Genomic DNA, 21,194 nt, shown 5'->3' on the forward strand with positions numbered 1-21,194 from the left:
AAGTGTTTAATCACCTTACCGGCCATTAAAGATCAAATACGCATCCTCAAAAGCTTCGTGTCCATCATAAATTTCAACGTAAAATCAGTGGTATTAGTCTGTAGGTTTCAGTAAGCAGGCAGTACTAGGAAGGAAAAACACTGCTTTGCATTTGGATTCAAATCTGTTAATGTTGCAGGATGGCCTGGAGTATTATCAAGGAGCAGTAAAACTAAAGACCAAATTAATTCTCTTGTAATATTTTTTGGTAATTGTCCTGCAAACTCCTTCTGGAATAGTGCATGAGTAACACACTCTTTTTTTAGAAATCCAAATAACCAGCAATATTTTTTTGCCAACACTTCTGAAAGTTTCTGTGTTTTCAAAGTGGTAAATTAAAAGTAGCATTAATTTATAGTAAGTCTAAACATTTCCACCAAGTAGCAGGAGTGGACGATCCATTGAAATTTCGAATCCAGGAACTTTTTTGTCTTTTCATTTGTAATAGAAGTCCATGATGGCAACTTTTTTCAGCAAAGGCCAGTCTCATGAGCATCGAATTTAAGAAAAAAGGAAATTCTTCAGCTGTATCATAAATGCCACTTGCTGACTTGCATAGAAAAGGCTCTTCATCTTTATCCTTTTATTGGATCTAGCAAACCACCTAGCCATAAAATTGGCAGAATCATCTTCCCATGCTAATTCTAATGTCTTGAAAAGGACAACACCTAATTGAGTACTGAATCAATTCAGTACTCAAGTGTTGATTTCTATTTTGAATCCAAATTAAAAAAAGTTTGTGTTTCATTTATATATATATATATAATTATATATATATATATATGGTAAGAAAAGCAAAAACTACAGGCTGACCAATGCAATTGTGAGGATAATCAGAAAATTTTTGTCTTTTAAAATTGTTACAATTGTAGAACTGGCATTATAAACATGACCAATTGAAGCAACGTAATTCATAATTTTCAAATTACTCACCGTAATATATTGTTAATTAATATAAGGAATGGAAAGTTTGGAATTCAACTGTGAAGGAATGTTATATGGCAGAAAGATATGTTTAAAACATTTAGGAGAGAGACGATGACAATTTTGATTAACGGTAATCAGGGAAATATTTGCAGAAAATGTAAGCAGCAGAAATAATGTGCAAAGGAAGACAGACCTAATGGGCAAGATATAGTCATTAATCAACCTACAGTAATTGCTCTCTTCTGCGCGATTTTAGGAAGCTGTTACGGACACTACTCCAATTATGAGAACAATATTCAGTTATCTGACAGATTTGTTTAAAGTTAATAGTGAGTGAAAGGGATCTCCTCTTGTGCAGAGATTTAAATGTTCGCAAAAATAGTAATATTGGGAGGAAATGGGTCTTTTTTGTAAGAAATAAGACAGGATTATTTTCATAGCAATGAAATTAACATGGTTATCAGCAACCCACTGAAGATCAGAACTTAAGGATTGTGGAAGATGATATTCTGCAAGTTTTGGTGATTTTGTACAAGGTTTCAGAAATAAGAGAAGTGTGCAGTATACTCTCATCAGCAATAATTTGTACTGAATTTACAGTCAGCTGAAGAAGGGAATTAATATGCAGAAGGATAAATGAATGAACAGAGCCTTGTAGGACATTAGTATTAGTTGTAAGGTTTGCAGATAAGGATCGTCCACTATTATTACACATAATGTGCTAAGAACATCCACAGGCGAGTGACCAAGATGATAGCAGCTCTATAGAATGAACCTTATGAGAACAGGTTGAAGATTTGTGGGTAAGAAAAGCAAAAGCGGATTATGAAAGGGAATTAGCCATGCAATAAAGAGAATCCGAAACCAGTTTTTTCGATATGTTGCAAGTAAACGAAAAATGTATATGGCAGAATGATTTTAAGGAATGCCGATGGTAGGGAGGTAACCGAACCAATTGATATAGTGGAATTACTGAGCCAGCACTTTGCAAGAGTATATCATCCAGGTGGTGGTATTGCAGGAACGAAGGAACTAACAGCTTATACGGGAATTGTGGTGAATGAAGTGAAGGTGCTTAGTCTATTACAAAGCCTTAATGTGAATACATCTGTGGGATTGGACGGTATACCAGCTCGTGTCGTACATGAAGCGTCTAAAGAATTGTCAGTGCCCTTGATCATTTTGTTTAATTTGAGTCTCGGGTCTGGATTAGTCCCGAGGGAGCAGAAAGAGGAGAAAATAGTTCCACTGCATAAAGAAGGTTCCAAGACAGCTGTTGCAAATTACTGACCAATCAGTATATCAGGAGTCGTTGTCAAGGTGTTGGAGAAAGTTGTCAAGAGGAAAATACAGGAATGGATAAATGAAAATGGGATACTGTATGGGGGACAGCATGGTTTTGTGAAGGGTATATAATGCCTCAGTAACTTGCTCACGTTTTATAACACATTGGAGGGTGGTTGATGGAGAGATATCAGAGATTAGTTTATTCAGGAGTAGAGTCCAAAAGACGGTCTATGACTAGTGGTGTGCCGCAGGGTTCTGTTCTTGGACCACTACTATTTAATTTGTTCATTAACGATATAGGAAGTATTTGAGAGGAACTGTTCATTTGTTTGCTGATGATGCAGTTCGGTAGAGCAATAGCAGATGCACATGATATCAAAATTTTGCAGGATGATTTGGATATTTTGGAGGACTGGGCTAAGGAAAATGGATGCAATTCAATGTGGCTAAATTCAGTAATCACTTGGGTTACTGAAGAATACTTTGACGAGTAGAGACACGCAAGTTATTGTTTCTCTGTATCGAACCTTGATAAGACCCCATCTTGACTACTGTGCCCAGATTTGGGTGAAAGGGTTTCTTCTTAATGGAGAGGTGGAGAGTATCCAGAGGCAAGTGACCAGGATGATAGCAGGTCTATGGAATGAACCTTATGAGAACAGGTTGAAGATTTGTGGGTTGCAGAAATTGGTTGATAGGCGGAAAAGGAGTTATATGATTGAGACATTCAAATTACTGAAGGGTTTCTATAAGATTAATTCAGAGGATATTTTTGAGAACAGGACTGGTTGTGGGAGGACCAGGGGCCATACATAGAAACTAGACAAGAGTATTAAAGCTAGGTTTTTTACTTGCAGTGTGGTGAATGAGTGGAATAACCTGCCAGAGTCTGTTGTGGGTGCCATGACTGTGAAGAGCTCAAGGCAAAGTATGATAGATGCTGTGTGAATGCTGAATAGTTGTTCTTGACATGATGTTGAGGCCTCCCTCGATGAGTCTGACTCCTTGGATTTGCCCGTAATAATAATAATAATGTGTCCAAACAAAAAAAAAAAAAAATTGTGACCCAGCTACAGAAAATAGACCATATGACAGGAATTTACTTAACAGGCCTATGTTCTAAACTGATCAAATGCCTTACAGATATGTCAAGAGTAATTGCTTAAGATTCTCCAAATTTTAATTTGTTTTAAGATGGATAATATTATGCAAACAGATCCAATATCAAAGAAAAGTGGATTTCTTTGATAACTGTTTTTTCCATTACTTTAGAGAGAAAAAGAATGAAGTGAGAGAAATTGGACAACAATTTGATGGTAAAGATTTGTTGCCCTTTTTAGGAATGAGTTGAACATGGGTAATTTTCAGGCTGCAAGATATGAGAGTGAAGAACCAAGAAGAAAAGCATGGATTATAAATAATACATGCTGCAGGAGGAGTTTTGAATAGTTGAATGTTTGATATTCAAAATAAATAAATCTAGCACTGGAAAGCCTGTCTGAAACCTTTGCAAAACTTTGGCACTGCTGAAACAAAGTTACTACAAATGCTGATTTGGATAGTTTACAAAAGAAGAATGGTATGTTATTAAATTAATAAGTGCATTTACCCCTAACATTGTGGAAACTAATTGGCAGCATCTCCACATCCATTTTATCAGAGATCAGTGGCTTTCTACCCGACCTGGATAAGCCAAGGTGACAATACATATATACATACATGCAGAATACCGAAGACAGCTGCTGCTATCTCGTTTCATATCCTAAATAGCAAACGATAATCAAAAATAAATGGCGCTAGTGAGCGTAGCGGTAATTTTGAGCAGTGATGAAAAAAGTTTTTAATTACTGTATAGTGTGGCTTTTCATCGCTAATTGTGCTGCATTCTTTTCAGTTCGGATACAAGTGTCCTTTAGTGGTGTTATTGAAAATTTTTTGTTGTTTATATTGTGTTTTGCTATTTATTTGTTCCACTACTTCAGCTTCTAAAGATGTCCATAAAGAAATGTACGTCAGCAGCACGGAAGGCTTCTGTACGAAAATCTGGCTTTACATTGGATTTTCGCAGTGGATGCGTTGCGAAAACTTCTATATTCATGCACCGAAAAACGTGAAAGATCTGTGGACTGTTTGGATAAACGAGAAGAAGGAAAGTGTTAACGTGTGTGAAAAGTGTCTGGATAGATTAGAGCGATTAGAAATGGGAGCAAACTTCAGGACCGTAGTAGAAGAGCTTCGGCAGGAGTTAATGAAGATGAAAAGCGAAATGAAGCATATAGAAGAGGATATTAAAGGAGAGATTGGTGGTTGATAAGGAGGAGGAAGTTAATGTTATAAAGAAAGAATCGAAGGATAGTCGTATATCATTGTATGGGGACTCGATCATTAGAGGTGTGATTCGTAATAAAGTGCACAAAACATGCTTTCCTGGTGGAAGAATAAAGCAAATAACTGACGTGTTGCAGAAAAGGAAATACCGGGCGTCAGAATTAGTAGTAGTCGTGGGCACAAATGACTTAGTTGGGGAAAAGAAGAAGAATGTTGATAGAAACTTGAAGAGGTTGTTGCAGCAAGTAAAGAATGATGTTGGGAGTCGTAGGCGTATCGCGCAGACAGATATGATAACAGTGAATTGAGAAGAAAAGCAGAGATAATGAATAGTAAGATGGCTGAGTTGTGTGAGGCAAAAGGGGTTAAATTTGTAAATCTGTGGAGTGAATTTGAAGGGAAGTTCAAATGGTATAAATCTGCTGGATTACATTTGAATGGGGTTGGTCTTGGGCATTTAGAAAGGCTATTGTTTTCTGAGAAGGCACAGAGTCAAGAAGTTAATGTAGCAAATGATCAGAGTCGACCTGTGAAACAGGATAGCACAAATCAACAGATTGTATGACAAGAGGAAGATGGATATGAAGTTGAAGATGTGGTAGATCAGCACAAGGTGATGGAATGCATAAAGTTATGAATGCATAAGGCAGGTAGGAATGGAAATCTCAGTCAGGATCAAGGAAACGGGAGTCGTCAAACCAAGGTGTAGAGTGGGAGAGGTGTAGTGTAGCAGCTAGAATAGAGAATGTTGGTGCTGGAAGGATGGCCCCAAACACAGTGATTGTTATGTTTATACACAAATGTCAGGAGTATCGAAACAAGAGAGCTGAGTTTGTGTCATTAATTGAGACGGTATGCACAAAAGTAATTGGAATAAGTGAAACTTGGTTGTCTGAGGAGGATGTGATGTCGGGAATAGAATTAGGATATATAATTTTCCAGATGTGAAAGAGGGGGGAGTGCTGTTAATGATTGTAGAGGAATTGTGTCAGAAAAGTTGAAATTGATGGTGCATGCACATATTTTGAATCTGTGTGGTGCGAAGTTGAAATAAATAGATAGGATGCTGTTATAAGCCAGGGAATGCAGAGAATACTGATTGTGAAATGTTTAGGCAAATTAGTTGGGCATGTAAAAAGAGGTTCATCCTGATGGGAGACTTTAATTACAGGAATATAGACTGGAAGGAGGAGATAGTGTGCAAAAATTCGATGCAACAAGAATAAATTTTATATAACAAACGCATAGAGTTTTTACAGTTAGGCAGAACCCAGAACACCTGTAAATAGTGTTTTCTTTTAACATTTTGTATTGTATGTAACATATGTACAGCCAAACGGGAATTAGCTATCTCTTTGAACAAAAGATGTAAAACTTCCAAGGCTAAGGGAAACCCTCTACAGTCAGAATGCCGTTTGAAATTTTGTTTACGAATTCAACCGTGACCTCAAGGTCGATGCAAAAAAGGGGACGGAAAAATTCAAATGGATGTTCTGCTGGCTGACTTAATGAGATTAGAACACAAAGACAGGTAAGAAAGGGATTGTTGTAGGTTCCAGAACCAGGAATTATATGACAACGTAAGGGGTTCGCGTAGGTGCACAGGGTTTAGAAAACTGAACTCAGGGTCTCAGAACTGATGGAATATAAGATGGGACTTCCAGAGACACAGGGAGTTTTTTCTGCACAGAGAAGAAATGAGCATACGAGGAGACGATGTGATAGAAAGCCTTAGAGTGAAGTCCTGACGTGTCAAGGAGGAAGCCAGATGAGGGAAGCCATGCCACGAGCCATCAGTTAGTCCAGAAGCGTAGATGATCAGGGTACGAATCAGCTGAACTTGTCTAGGAGCCGTTCCACTTATTTAAGTCCGTGAAGGCCCTGACAATTCACAACCCTTTGCCAGTGTATTATCATGCTGATGAATCGTCACCCACATCCCGCGAGCCAACCTGATGAATGGCCGATATCCCAAGGACCTGAAGGAGGAGAGATCAAAAACCCGAGATGAAGAAAAGGAAACACAGGAAGTCGCAGCCAACGGAATTGGAGAGTGCAACCTAACAGAAGACAGCCCATGTGAGTTAAAATATTGTTTTATTTAGACTGTGTGACACTATAAGAATAGGTTGTAGAACCAGAAAAATGCATGTAAGAGGGACATTAATAGCCAGAATAAATTTTAGAGACTTGTTCTGTCTGGATTTTGATGACTACATCTAAGAATGAGTATAGCTAATTCCTAGGAAATATTTTGGGTTATGATTTTTATTTAATGCCTGTATATAATCTTGTATGATTTTTCTTAACTAAGTTGTTTACAATATATTATATTAATCATAACATGTCCTCAACGCCGATTATTCAAGGCAGAAGTTTGTTAAATGATAATTCTTTAAACTAGATAGATAACATGTGTGCCTTGAATTAATTGAAGAGAGATATATGCAGGTATTAAGAAGTTTGTTAAATGATAATTCATTAAGCTAGATAGATAACATGATGTGTGCCTTGTATTAATTAGATATACATATTGAAGCAGAGATATATGCAAGTTTGTTTTTACGGTTTTTTTTGAGAATTACAGAGGATCACCCTGTCTTATAGTGTAAAATATGTCTGTTTGTTGACTATTAAATCCTATGTTGCATTTTAAATGAAGTTTTTGCCTGATCTTATTTTTAATTGCAATGCATTAATCTTACATAAAAATCGAAGCTAAGCAGGAAATGTTGATATAAAGGACCTGGACTGCAAAGCAAATTGATAACTTGGGGACGATAAAGAGATTTTGTTGTGAAAGATTTAATAACCTACTGAAAGTACTATATTTCTTGCACCATATCGAGGCATTGATGGCACAGTCATAAATCTAAATAAATATTTCCATTGCTCTCGGTTAGGTATAGTATAGAATACAGAAGGTAGGAATCTAGAGTATGAAAAGGGAATGTATAAAATTAAGTGACGATATATTACTGTCACAGCATCACCTGGATATATATATATAAGTAAAGCAACCCAGGATATATAAGTAAAGGAAACAGAAAATATAACAAGTGTATGGGAACAAACAGAGCAAGTTTGAAATTTCTGAGAGAGAAGTATCTTAAGCACCATGTGATAGAAGCAACTAGAGGCCTTAATGTTTTGGATTTGGTGATAACTTCACAAGATGTAGTTGTTAATGAGGTGTTAACACTGCTGCCAGTTGGTGAGAGTGATCATGAGGTACTTATTTGGGAAGTGATGAAACAAGAAAAAGACTGCCAAACATGGATACATGTGGAAGTATAAAGCAGGTGATTACAGAAAGCTCTGTAGTCAGTTAGTATTAATACATTGGATAGATGAGCTGAGCAGAACAGATGTTGAAAATGCATGGAACCTCATAAGACAATATCTGACAAAAGTAATGTATGACTGCATACTGATGGTTAAGCGAGTAAGTAGAGCGGGAGTGAAATGGATGCACAGCGAAATCAAGCAAGCTGTGCTGGAAAAGAAAATGTTATGGAGGAGGTACAAGACAGTTGGTGGTGATCAGATCCATGAAGAGTATAAGGTACAGGCTAGGAAGGTGACAAGCATGGTAAAAGAAAGAAAAGGTGCAGTATGAGAGGAGATTGGCTGGTCAGGCCAAGATTAACTTGAGGAAATTTTTCTGCTACATGGCAAGCAAGAAGAAAAATAATTATGGCAGACTGACATTGGTGAATAGTCATGGCAGCAGACTAACAGCTGCAAAGGATATATAGTGGAATTATTGACCGAGCACTTTATCAGCGTATATCATGCTGGTATAAATAAATATTATCCGGTGCAATATGTAGAAGAGAAGCAAGTATAGGAGAATTGGAAGTGAAAGAAACAGAGGTGTATCAGATGTTGGTTGATTAGATGTGAATAAGGCTGTAGGAATGGATGACAAATCACCACGTATGCTTAAGAAATGTGCACTGCAGTTGGTTATGCCCTTGACCTGGTTATTTTGTGAATCTTGCAGTGGGTAGGGTTCCTAAAGAGCAGAAAGAGGGCAAAATAGTACCACTCCACAAGCATGATTCTAAGACAGAAGTCTCCAACTACATGCCAGCCTGTATAACTGCAGTTGTGGTCAAGGCATTGGAGAGATTGATAAGGAATAGAATACAGAATTGGGTTGAGATGGTATTCTTTATGAATGTCAGCATGGATTTGTAAAGGGTAGGTCCTGTTTCAGTAATTTACTTGCATTTTATAAGGTGACAAGTGTGTTAGATAAGGGAGAATTCTGTACAGTGATATTCTTAGTCTTTGCAAAAGCATTTGATTATCACATAAGTTGGTGCACAAGCTGCAGAGGATGGCAATAGACATATTGGTTGATGGATCAGAGATCTGGCTCTGAACGATGCCAGCAGGTTGTGTATGATGGAGCAGTGTCTCAAAAAAGAAGGGTAACCAGTGCAGGTTCTGTTCTTGGGGCTCCTGCTGCTGTTTAACTTGTTTATAAACGATATATCATGTGGACTGACTGGGGATCTTCAGTTATTTCCTGATGATGCAAAGTTGGGAAGAATTATAAGTAGCAATGTTGATGCTGAATCCCATCTGGAAGATTTAAATAGACTTTTTACTTGGGATTGTAGTTTTAATATCAATAAGTGCAAGATGTTGCATTTTGGAGTGCAGAAACAAGGCTGTGTACTATATTGATGGTGCTGCATGAAATGGATGAGATTAGAGATTTGGGAGTAATGGTTGACAGTAGACTGAGGTTTAGAGGGCATATTGTTAGGGTTGCACATCGTAGTGCTGCTATGATAAGAAGTACTCTCACATGCAAGGATAAGGAAGTGGTTGTGCCACTGGTCAGATCATACTCGGACTATTGTGCTCAGATCTGGTCACTGGATTTCAATGTGATGTGGAGACATTGGAGAGGGTTCAGAGACAAGTAACTAAGACAATATCAGGAGTTTGGAATGCTGGCTATGGAGAGAGAGATGAGTCGACAGACTCATCGTGAGGAGTAGATTTTTTACATGGAAACTGTCAGTGAATGGAATGCATTACCAGAATGTGTTGTTAATGCAAGGAGTGTTAAAGACTTTAAGATTCTATATGATAAATATGTTATCAGTTGAATGAACCTACCATGATGAGTCTGTCGACTCCATGGAGGGTGTAATAATAATAAAATAACATGGTTTATTTATATTTGTTGTCTTTTTCTGTATTCAATTTTTTTTTTTTTTAAATATTCAAAATGGATGAACTTACATATTACCTATGCATTTTGAAAGACAGATGTTACTTAAATGAGATTAACCATATGCAAACTCTTCTTCCTATGACTCTACAGCCCAAATCAAGACGGTCTCCTGGATTTCTTGCCTCCAATTCTGTCTGTTCAAGACCTTGCTTCTCCAGTTTGGACATTGCAATATAATGCTGCTAGATGGTACTGGTTTTTCCTCTTGGTCTTTTACCAAGCATTTTACTATTATAATCTTCTTAAGAATACTATCATTTTCCATATGTCCCTACTAACTTTTTGAACTTGATTGTACTAGATATTTTGTGTCCTTTATTAGAGTTGATATTTGTGTGTTAAGGCTAGTCCCAGGAGAAACTCATGTTAGAAGCCTAATGGAGGGAAATAACACCGAGAAAGATTATTAAATAATATTATATGATAATTCTTTCTCAGTGCTGTTTCACTCCATTAAGCTTGTAGCATGAGAGTTGATATTTCATGGTTGTATCTGATCCTGTAGAAAATCACTGGGCCAAATATTTTTCCAAGGATTTTTCTTTAAAAAGCTGAAATCATATTTTCTGCCCGTGCTGTAAATATCCAGATTTCACATCCATAGGTAACAATTGGACATATTACTGTCCAACTGTTACCTTTAGTCTTCAAATGGATATCTTTTGAGCTGAATACACATGAAAGAGAATAAAAAAACAACACCTGATTACCTCTTTTTATCCCATTCTGCATTTGTACCATCTCATTTGGTTGGCTAATAATTGTCACTCTTAAATATTTGAATTGTTCCACTTTTTTTCTATTTCAAGGTTCCCAAATTTCACACTTGTATCAGTTTCTGCCCAGTATTTAATCATTATTGATGTGAAGTATTCCACCAAAAGTAAAATACCATTGAAATAACACGGAAACAAAACATAAGATGGTTGATGTTTCATTGGCGACCAGCTCGTTGGTTAAACTTAGAATCACTATTGTAACAGTCAAGATTGTATTCTGCACCAAGTATAAATAAATTCATCCACTATTTTAAAGTAGAATTTATTGACACACTAATACTTATTACATTTACATCATCTCTTATTTTACATATTTAATTTTTTAATGAATACCCTTACACGGAACAAACTAAATGGGCAATTTCAGTATGTCAATGATATACAACAAAATGAATACCAGAATTTCACCTGATTTTAAAAGAGCATTTACAATAGCATTTTCTGAATCAGCTAGGTAGTCAATATATTATATATATATATTTTTTTTACAACATAATGATCATTATACAAGATGATTACCTAGAGAAAAAGATAGTATAAATGCTGCAAATATGAAGGGAGGATTTGACTGCTTTATATTACAAAATATAAAACAATTCTGAAAAGAATGATGGCATTACAGGATGTTTTACTTGAAACAAACTGCAGTAGTTTAATATATTCACGAAAATCATGTTTTATACACAAATCTCTCAAATACTTAAAACTATACATATACTTTAAAACAGACATGATAAATAGTTTTCATGTAACTGCAACTTCACTATGCATTGTAGCATTAGCCATAAACTTAAATTTTCTACATTGTGTGTTTTAGCTTTTCCTATTCATTAATACTTAAGTAGTTGAATTAATTTTAGCATAGAAAAACAATAATTATGCTATGCTTAATGAAACTTAATTTTACTTTTTTTTTTTTTTTTTTAATGGAAGCACAACCAATGAAATGGAAAATAATTTTACACTCCTCATTGTAGAACTACATATCAAGACATTTTTGTACATTAGCTTTGAAAACACGAGTAACAAAAAATTCTATATATTATACAGGTGCATATTTTATGCAAATTGTGCAATTCACCTTCAAAACCAAGATAAATCAAGTTTTAAACTTCATGCGGTTCTTCCAATTCATAAGAGCAGTGAACTGTCTCTTGGTACCTCTCTTTAAAAAACTGGGAAGAAATTCTTAATAACAAAGACTAGTAATTAACAGTGGGTATTAAGCACTGGAATTATGTGACTACAGTTGTTGAATTGTCCGTAGAGCAATTATTAAGTTATTTCTCCTAGAAAGAAAATAAGTTGCTATGATGAAATAATTAATCTTTTTACAGGAAATTACAATATTTCATTGGATAGACATGCATTTTATTCTTAGGCCTAATTATAAAACAGCTATAATAAACACTTATAATTTAAAAACAATGTACATGAATGAAAACTTTTTTCACATATATTGTATTTATATATTTTGATCTTTGTCAGGCAGAAAAACATTTTGTGAAGATTTTCTTACCTAATGCATAAAATTTTTATGCATTATAATTATATGCATTAAGTGCATATAATTTTTAAAATAATTACATAAAAAACTTTTTTTATGTAATTTCTTATGTAAGTCAATCATCATACTGTTGCAAGATCAATTTATTATTATAGTTGTGATACCAGCTACAGATGAAATATCTGAATTGCATCACAACATAACTGCAAGGAGTATGAAGGTGTATACTGTACTTCTCTTTACTTTTCTCTACTCTTCTTTATTCATTTTTTTTCACTGCTGTCCTTTGGAACACCTTTTCCTTTTATGTATTTTTTAATGAGTACAACCTACAAGTCTTCATATACAATGTTAATTTTTTTTCTTTGCCTCATGTTTTCTGCCTATCCCTGCTTCTAAAGGAATCTGAATACCCTCTTGTGGACAGGATTAGCATTAAAAAAATAACAATAACATTAGTACTACATGAAAAGTTTACATTAACACCAACTTCCTATTGACAATTTTCCTTCAAATTAATTTGTTATCTGTCAGCATTCCAATACCAGCTTGGTTGGCCTAGTGGTTAGTGTATCTGCTCTCCAGCCTAAAGCTGGAGAGCGGATGCAGGCTGCAGGTTCGAATCCCACCATGGATGTTTGTGATTGTAAAAATATTACTGGTGGCATTGGTGTAGAAGATGACTGTAGTTGGAGAATTGGGTAGAGACAGAGTTGTAAAGTAAATGCCTGCCCTCCCTCGATGAGTCTTAGGACTCCCTGGAGGTGTCCCGTAATAATAATAATAATAATAAATACTGTCAGATCATATATTTTGATCATCTGAGGTACTTCCTTCTTACTGCATCAACATCTCAGATGATCAAAATACACTATCGACCAATAATTGTCCAGGCACCCCTGTTATTTGAAGTTATGGAACATTCTAGGTTTGTTAATAACATATAAACTGGTGTACAGATAGTAGGAAGCAGTATCAGTATTTCATTGTAGCAGTTGAATACAGGTGGTATGGCAACACGACATGAACTCAGTGACTTCAAGAGAGTTGTCATTGTGGGCCGTCACATTGGTGGCATGTCCACACGTGCCACTGCCACTCAATTGGAACATCCAAATTCAATGGTTGGCGATGCAATCAAGAAATGGAGATGTTCTGGCATCACTAGTGCAGGAAAACACCAAGGGCAGCTGCCAAAAATGACTGACAGGGAGGTGAAGGTGTTAAAACAGGCAGCACACGAAAACTGGCTACAATCGGCACAGAGTACCAGTAACACCATGGTGAGCACTAACACTGCATGAAAAGAACTCCATTTACTAGGTTTCCATGGAAGAGCAGTGGCATACAAGCTAAATATCACAATAATGAATAAGGTGACTCGTCTGGCCTGGTGCAAAGAGAATTTGAACTGGACAATTAGCCAGTGGAAAACGGTACTCTGGGGTGATGAATTTTTTTCAGAGGAAGACCAAGATATAGGTGGATTGATACAGTAAAAAGTGCCTTAGAAGATAGAAATATAAGAGCTAATAATGTTGGAGTCTTGACAGGTAACAGCCTGATTTGGAGGAAAATTGTAGACAGGAAGTTAGTAATGACCTGATATATATCTCGAGGATATATGTCAGGAATTTGATGATGATGGGGTGATGAATCAAGATTCACCTGTTTCCAGTCTGATGGCAGAGTGTGGGTGTGGAGGCAGCCTGGTGAATGCTCGTTACCACAGTGTGCTGTACCCACAGTAAAGTTTGGTGGTGGAGAGTAATGGTGTGGGGTGCATTCAGCTAACTGGAGTGGGACCACTGGTCGTTGCCTGTGGTTCCATGAAGGCAGATCAGTACCTTGATATTCTGGATAATCAGGTGCTGCCTAACTCTGGAGTTTTTATGGAATGGACCCGTGTTACTATCAAGACAACAATGCACCATGCCATAAAGCTGCAGCTGTTATGGAATGGTATGAAGAGGTGGGTGTCAAACGACTGCCCTGGCCTGAGCAGAGTCCTGACCTCAAACCCATCGAACACCTGTGGGATGAATTGGAGAGGCAATTGAGGTCCAGAGCAGCACGTCCTCGATCCGTCGCTGACCTCAGTGCTCAAAAAAATGCAATCATTTTCTTGTCATCCTGTCATCACACCATCTTTTTTTTGCTAATCTTTCCCTTTCCATTAAAAGCACTAATGCAATTGGTGGTTAAATTGCAATGTTACTGAGCATGAACTCTTATATTTAACGGTTACCGAGCTCTTTCTTGTATGCCATTTTAGTGAATTTTCCTTTACAAAAGCACTACACCTATAATGGTTGGAACTTTTTGGTAAGTTGTTACAGCAAGCAAGTTTATAATAACAGTGTTTACTATAGTGAGAGGCAACCATATTCTCAAGTTATTTTTATCATGTACTTATGGTAACAATGTCCAGTCAAAAATGTTTTGCCAACTGATCACTATCATGAAATTGCTATGCTTATTAAATTAATATTTCTGTTTTTGGCATTCCTTTCTGATAAAGACATGACTAATGCTGGATACATAAAATTCTTTTAGTTAACATATTGCACAGAACCTATAAAAAGCAGAACTGCAATGCCCACCTGATTTGATGCATATGTAAGCATTTCAACTTATTTGTTGGAAGTTTTTCCACTTGGTTATACTATAAATTAAAGATGCCAAGAAATTATATTCTTAGTTTGATCCTTTATCCAAGTGTAAGCAAACAAAGTTTGCATCTGAAGTATTTTCAGGACTGGGCAACTCATATATACGAGTAGAAGCTAATGACCTCACATCACTTGCCTTAGTATCCCATAATGCAAAGCACATGTCCATAATACATCCCATAATGTGTAGCATTATGGGATGTATATCAGACATGTATAATTTCCATAATTATGAACATTCCAGCCTCTGCATCCTGCAATATAAAAATGAAAGTAATTTCTCTCTTTCCATGATTTAGGATATCTGCTATCTGGCAATATCTGATTATCTTACATTAATTTTTTAGCATGGCTGAATTTGATAAAATAATTAAATAAAAAGGAAAGGATAACTTTTTATTATTATTACTGTTTATCATACAGTTCTATATATGAGTTGCCCAGTCCTGAAAATACTTCAGGCACAAACTTTGTTTGCTTACATTTGGATAAAGGATTAAACCAAGAATATAAGTTCTTGGCATCTTTAATTTATGTTTTAACTTACATATATCATTCTGGGTAAAAAAGAGCTCTTAGAAAGCCAGTAGTTTTATAAACATGATGTTAATGTAAGATGACTAGTATCAAGCAATATTAGTGATTTAGAACTTTATTCTGCTAGAATGAATTACTCAATTATTCTTATTTTGTGGAATTAGCAAGTATTATTCTGCAATAGCAAGAAAAATTCTGGCAAAAATATAAGGATTTAAAGTATATACATTTAAAAAAGACAGTGTTTCAGTGCACAATTATGTTTCAAAACACCTCATCTCTTGCGGGTACATAAAATTCTTTATGGCATCCACAGTAGTGCCAGGATTATGCTACTGACTGATGACAGAGTTCTATAGTATGATGAATCAAAATTCCTACTAATTCACAATGACTACAGTTCAAGTTGGTGACAGATCTATCATCATCTGATGAGCATTTTATTTTTGAAGAAAATACACGGCAGTGAATCTTTGTGCTCATATCCGTGCCAAACATGATAGGTATTGTTAGATCTTGAATGAAGAGTTTTCATTCTAGAAAATTTTCATTCAGGATTTAACAAGTGTAATAAATCAACAAAGAGATGCTTGTGCTTAAGTAAAGAAGCAGACTGTAAAAAGTGCTATAAATTGGCCTCAGCTCTAAGAAACTCTCCAAACCTCAACAAATTTGGTTGTATGCGACTGCCCCAAATTTGGGAGGCATACATCAGCAGACCTTCAGCCCAACAGCCAAGAACACCTACTTAGCCATCAGGACTTCTAGGAGAATGATAGCTTCATATCTTCATTCTCAGTTACTGTGTTGTAGTGCCTGCGTGCACGTGCCTTTTTGTAAGTTCCTTTTGAAAATGGCAACGTGACGTTGCCGAAATATTGGAAATATTTATTAAAGTATAATTTAATTTATATTCGGATCTACATTGTTCAATTCCCTAAGTGATTTAGAAATGCATAACCAATGTATAAGCCTGTCTACGAGAATGATATCTTAATATGGAATTTATTTAATCTAGGTAATATGATCTGTTTTGTAAACTGTTACAATTAAGAGGTATTCTATACGAAATGTTTGTCATGAGGTAAAACCCAAAATTTCAAACTCCACTGGCGAAACGTTTGGCCTAAGGCAGTGGCCCTTGCACGGAGAACAGCGTGCGCGCATATTCTCAGAAGACGCGGAGGAGAGGATCGTCCCATGTGCACAAGGAGACACAGTATAAGGGACCGTCTCACATGCAAAAGGATAAGTACCGAGCGAGGAAAAAAAGTAGCAGTAAAGAGGGTACCAAAGGTGCAAGATAAAAGGAGTCTGCTCCCCTTCGAGAAGGCTTTTTTCGTTCTTCGTGGATGTTGGGTCTCTCTCTCTCTCTCTCACCTATTCATGGATTCTGGACCGCTTTCGGTAGTTTGATGTCGACAACCGTAATTCCAGAGTCCTGGCTCGGTATGTTTTCGGTGAGGAATAACTGAGTACAGCAGTCAGGTCGACAATGTGAACGGTGACAAACGGCAGCAGAGCGAGTCAAGAGCGGGCACAACGACAGCCTTTCGAGATAGCCAGATCGAAGGACTGCCATGAGTGACCACGTGGATCAAAGCCAGACTGAGACGTTCTAGTCACATTAGAGGAAGAAGGACTGAGCAGTGCAAGCTGAATTAAGAACTAAGTAACGGACCTATTGAACATCCTAAAAATTGGTAATGTACAGCTTTTAGTTTTCCTTTTCCTTTAGAAGAGAAGAAATGTTATAAGATAGTGTGCAAGGACATTTAGTGTAGGACATTTAAGTAATTATTGCAGATAGCAACAGCATGACTCCAGTGAATGTTTCGTTAGAGAATGTTAAATAGATGCAGTGTGTCAAATATATTATGTGAAGTGATTAACGAGATTAAGTAGAATAATTGTATGGATGCAAATTTAAGTCAATATATTGTATAGAGGGAATGTTTAACCTTATAGAGAGAGCTCATGATAGAATCCAATCGAGTTGAGATTTATTTGTCCTAAATTGCTCTATAACTTAGAATGATATTAATTTAGTAGAATGTATGTATGCAAACTTGTAATCTTATGATCTCAATAAATGTGCTTTGTATTTTACCTGAAATTTGGACTAAGATTGAATTCAATGCACCACTCATTTAACCTAGAACCAGAGCAGGATAGAATAGTATGTCAATAACTACGACTGCAAACGACAAATTGACAAAAGTGATATAGATAATTTAGTGCTGAGTATTAACGGTAGACTGATCATCGCTGTATGTTTATCTGTGAGTTTTCCTTGGTTAAGGAAACCTTCTAACCTAATGATATTGGCTGGTGCAGCGAAACAAATAAATCTAGTCTGAAAATATCTCCAGACAGTAATAAAGGATTTGTCTCCAGTCTGAGGTAAACCTTTTGTCTAAGTAGTTAATGTACGTGATCAATCTAGGGGTTGGACAGATTGTATAGATAACTTCTATAACTAGCACCGAAGCTTGTAATAAATTAGGGTCTTAAATGTAGATAAGAAAAGAGAAAAGGTTAGAATTAAATAAGAGAAAAGGTATATAAAATTAAATAATAAACAAGGAACCAAAGGGACATAACAGTATCTACTTACACAGAACCCAGGAAGTTCTATTCAGTCATATACATCCTATGATGGATTTTCCATTTATTACTGTGTCACACACAATAGCACATCATAGCCAAATAACTTGGTTCTTGGAAATTAATGCTCTGATAGGGCTCTCTTGCTGTTAATTTGCATGTTTTTCTAGTCAGTTTGACTCTTTGTGGGATGAAAAACCCGAATTTCCAAGGGGGGGAGAAATCCTGCCATCTCCATATGAGATGGCTAACTCATCTTCAATTGAAAATTCCTAATAAAGGTTCCTCACATCCTAGATGGGATTCAAATCCAGGCTTTCCAACCAAATAGCACTTTTGAAAGTAAACCGATTTTAATAAATTAAATAGAATATGAAGAAGTTCATGGATCACCAACAAGAAAGGACAAAAGCAATTACAAGCATTTGGAATGTAATGTTTTGGAGAAATGAAAAACAGAGAATTCTAACAGAACGCATCAGTTAGAACTTAAGACTAATTTAGAAGTTCAAACAGAATTAAACAGAAAGGAAACAATATTAAAAAACAAAAAACGTTATGAGCGACTTCATGTAATTAAAATGATCATCAGATGAAAGATGTTAAAAATAACAATGTAGAAAAAAAATTAAATAAACCAAAATGACATCATAAAAAGTAACTGAATAAATCACTATAAAAATATAAAAAATTCCATATCCACTTCAACAATCACTGCCATGCAAATAATGTCAACACCAAGAATTACATGCATCAAAACCTGATCCGTTATTTCTCAGATCTCAACAACCACCGTCCACTCAACTATCAGACCTACACACTGCTGATTCCTTCCGTTCATAAGCATGTTTACTTGTGAATTTGTCTGATCTGATATTCCAAGCCAGAAACTGCTAAGAAAATCTAAGCAAAACGCTAATACATCAATCATTTCTACTCTGGCTTTTCCTGGTCTGATCACCACTTCAGATATGATCAGACCAGGATAATCTGAAATGGTGATCAGATTATCCAAGAGTTAATACTGAGTGTATTAACTCTTGGTTCTCCAACAGGTGTATCAAAAAGCAATCTAAAATAAATAGTAAGCATAATTCAAGTGGCAAAAGTCAAAACTCTAGCCTCTGCATCAGTCTGCACTGCATCCTGCAACATAAAAATGAGAGTAATTTCTCTCTTTCCATGATTTTGTAGGATATCTGTTATCTGGCGATATCCGATTATCTTACATCAATTTTTTAGCGTGGCCAAATTTGATAAAATAATTAAATAAAAAGGAAAGGATAACTTATTATTATTTACCATGTAGTTACACATTTCCAAAAATGTATAGTGAAAAAAGCATTATTTCTTGTAATAATTAGAAATGTTAATATAAGAAAGTATGTTAGTGTTGGAAACTATTTGATTGTGATATTTTTATTTGTAAAAATGACTCACCTTTAGTGTAGTTTTTTATTTCTGTAACATAAACTTGAGAGAAGAAATTATTGAACTTTCTGATAACATTTCCATGAAAGACCTGCTGACTTGTTTACAAGCGCACTTCACCTCACTGCCATGTTGATTACCGCATCAGACAGTAGTGTGCTTTCATGAACATCTTACTTTCGAAGAGAGAGTTGAATGAGTGCGAGAGAGAAAACTAGAACAGCTGTCATATTCATCAGAACAAGAAAAAAAGACGACGTTCTAGAGAAGGGAGTTGGAAGTTTTAAGGGAATTTCTGAAGCCAAAAAGGTGGATAACAGTGTTACGAGAGAAACAAATAGTTAACCTAAAATTAACAGATGAATTTCAATTTCCACCAAAAAGTTGTGACAGATAAAAAGTGATTATATAGATTCTTCCGAAGCAAAAAAAAAAAAAAAAAAAAAGAGGAAACAGTTCCCTTTTGATACAGTATGCAGAAAGCATATTCCAGTTAAGTGCTGTAAACCTGTAAGAAATGAACTTTTTATATTTAAGCATAATGATGAAGCTTCCACAAGGAAACTGGGAACTTTAAAATTATCTTCATATTCTAAAGAAGTAGGAAAGGAACTGATACTCCAAAGAAGATATAAAATAAATGTTTTTTTTTTTTTTTTTTTAAAAGAAAGATTGCACAAAAGTTATTTTCTTGTTTTAAAGGAAAAACAGGTATGAGTTAAGAAATTTATATTTTATGGCCATTATTGACAGCTAAAGAAACTGTTTTATGAGTTTAAGGCTTGAGGATTCTCACAAAATCCTGAGATTTTGAAGAGGAAAAAAACTTGTATATTTATTAGGGTTACCAAGTAATTTTATAAACTTGGTTATTTTACTCCTAATCCCAAGTAAGCAAACAGTTAAGTTGGCGCCTGAACGTAGTTCAAGTCTAAAGGTGGTGCAACACCAGGGCAACTCATTGTAAAGGTGAGTAAAGCTCTGATCACTATTCTTAGTATTTTCCATAATGTAAAGCACATCTCACTAAGAGATGTATACTGCAATACATTATGGGTGGGGTCACTACCCAGACCGGTTTCAACCTTTTTTGAGGTCTCCTCAGTGAGTAGCTAGACCCTAATACCAAGGTTTTAGTAATACAGAGCCTTATCAACTTTACCTATACAAGTTGCTACAAGGTGTTTTTATTTTGAATAAGAATCTCTGGAGGAGATATAGATGTAAATAAGCGCCTCTGTAGCACAATTGGAAAAACGACAGTACGTTGTGCCCTTCGATTAGAAAAGGCCTAAGTTCTAGCAGGGTTTTTTCTCCCGGAAACTCGGGTTTTTTTATCCTGCATACAGACAAATCGGCTCTTCAGGACAAACACAATTTATGGACAAAAAAAAAATACTAGCTGTGGTGGTAGTGGTTGTGGGCAGTAGATGGTGCTGATGTAGGTGATTTGTAGTAGAGGTTCTGTGTAGTAGTGGAGACGGAGAGATGTACAGTAGGTGTCCTCCCGTGATGAGTCTTCGGACTCCTTGGAGGTGTCACGAATAATAATAATAATAAGATTTTTTACCGTGGGTATTGTATATTAGGGTTACCAAGTAATTTTATAAACTTGGTTATTTTACTCCTAATCCCAAGTAAAAAATTACTTGCGATTAGGAGTAAAATTACTTGGTAACCCTAATACACATTACTCAAGGTAAAAAATCTTATTTACATCTATATCTCCACCAGAGATTCTTATTCAAAATAAAAACACCTTGTAGCAACTTGTATAGGTAAAGTTGATAAGGCTCTGTATTACTAAAACCTTGGTATTTAGG

General features: G+C 35.8%; 1 protein-coding gene across 6 annotated transcripts in view; it reads right to left on the reverse strand.

The window, feature by feature from the left end:
* Nucleotides 1-10,860: 10,860 nt before the first annotated feature.
* Nucleotides 10,861-21,194, reverse strand: part of LOC150093872 (intersectin-1-like) — a 510,882-nt gene continuing 500,548 nt past the window's right edge. For all 6 annotated transcript variants that reach the window (XM_090413144.1, XM_090413145.1, XM_090413148.1 and 3 more), the window contains one exon: nucleotides 10,861-11,906. In XM_090413144.1, the coding sequence (XP_090269270.1) occupies nucleotides 11,898-11,906 (9 nt within the window). In that variant the 3' untranslated portion in view covers nucleotides 10,861-11,897. The remainder of the gene's footprint in view (nucleotides 11,907-21,194) is intronic.

Source organism: Typopeltis vanoorti, chromosome 23, assembly GCF_054136105.1.
Source record: "Typopeltis vanoorti isolate ZY-2024b chromosome 23, IOZ_Tvanoo_1.0, whole genome shotgun sequence".
Lineage (NCBI taxonomy): Eukaryota > Metazoa > Arthropoda > Arachnida > Uropygi > Thelyphonidae > Typopeltis > Typopeltis vanoorti.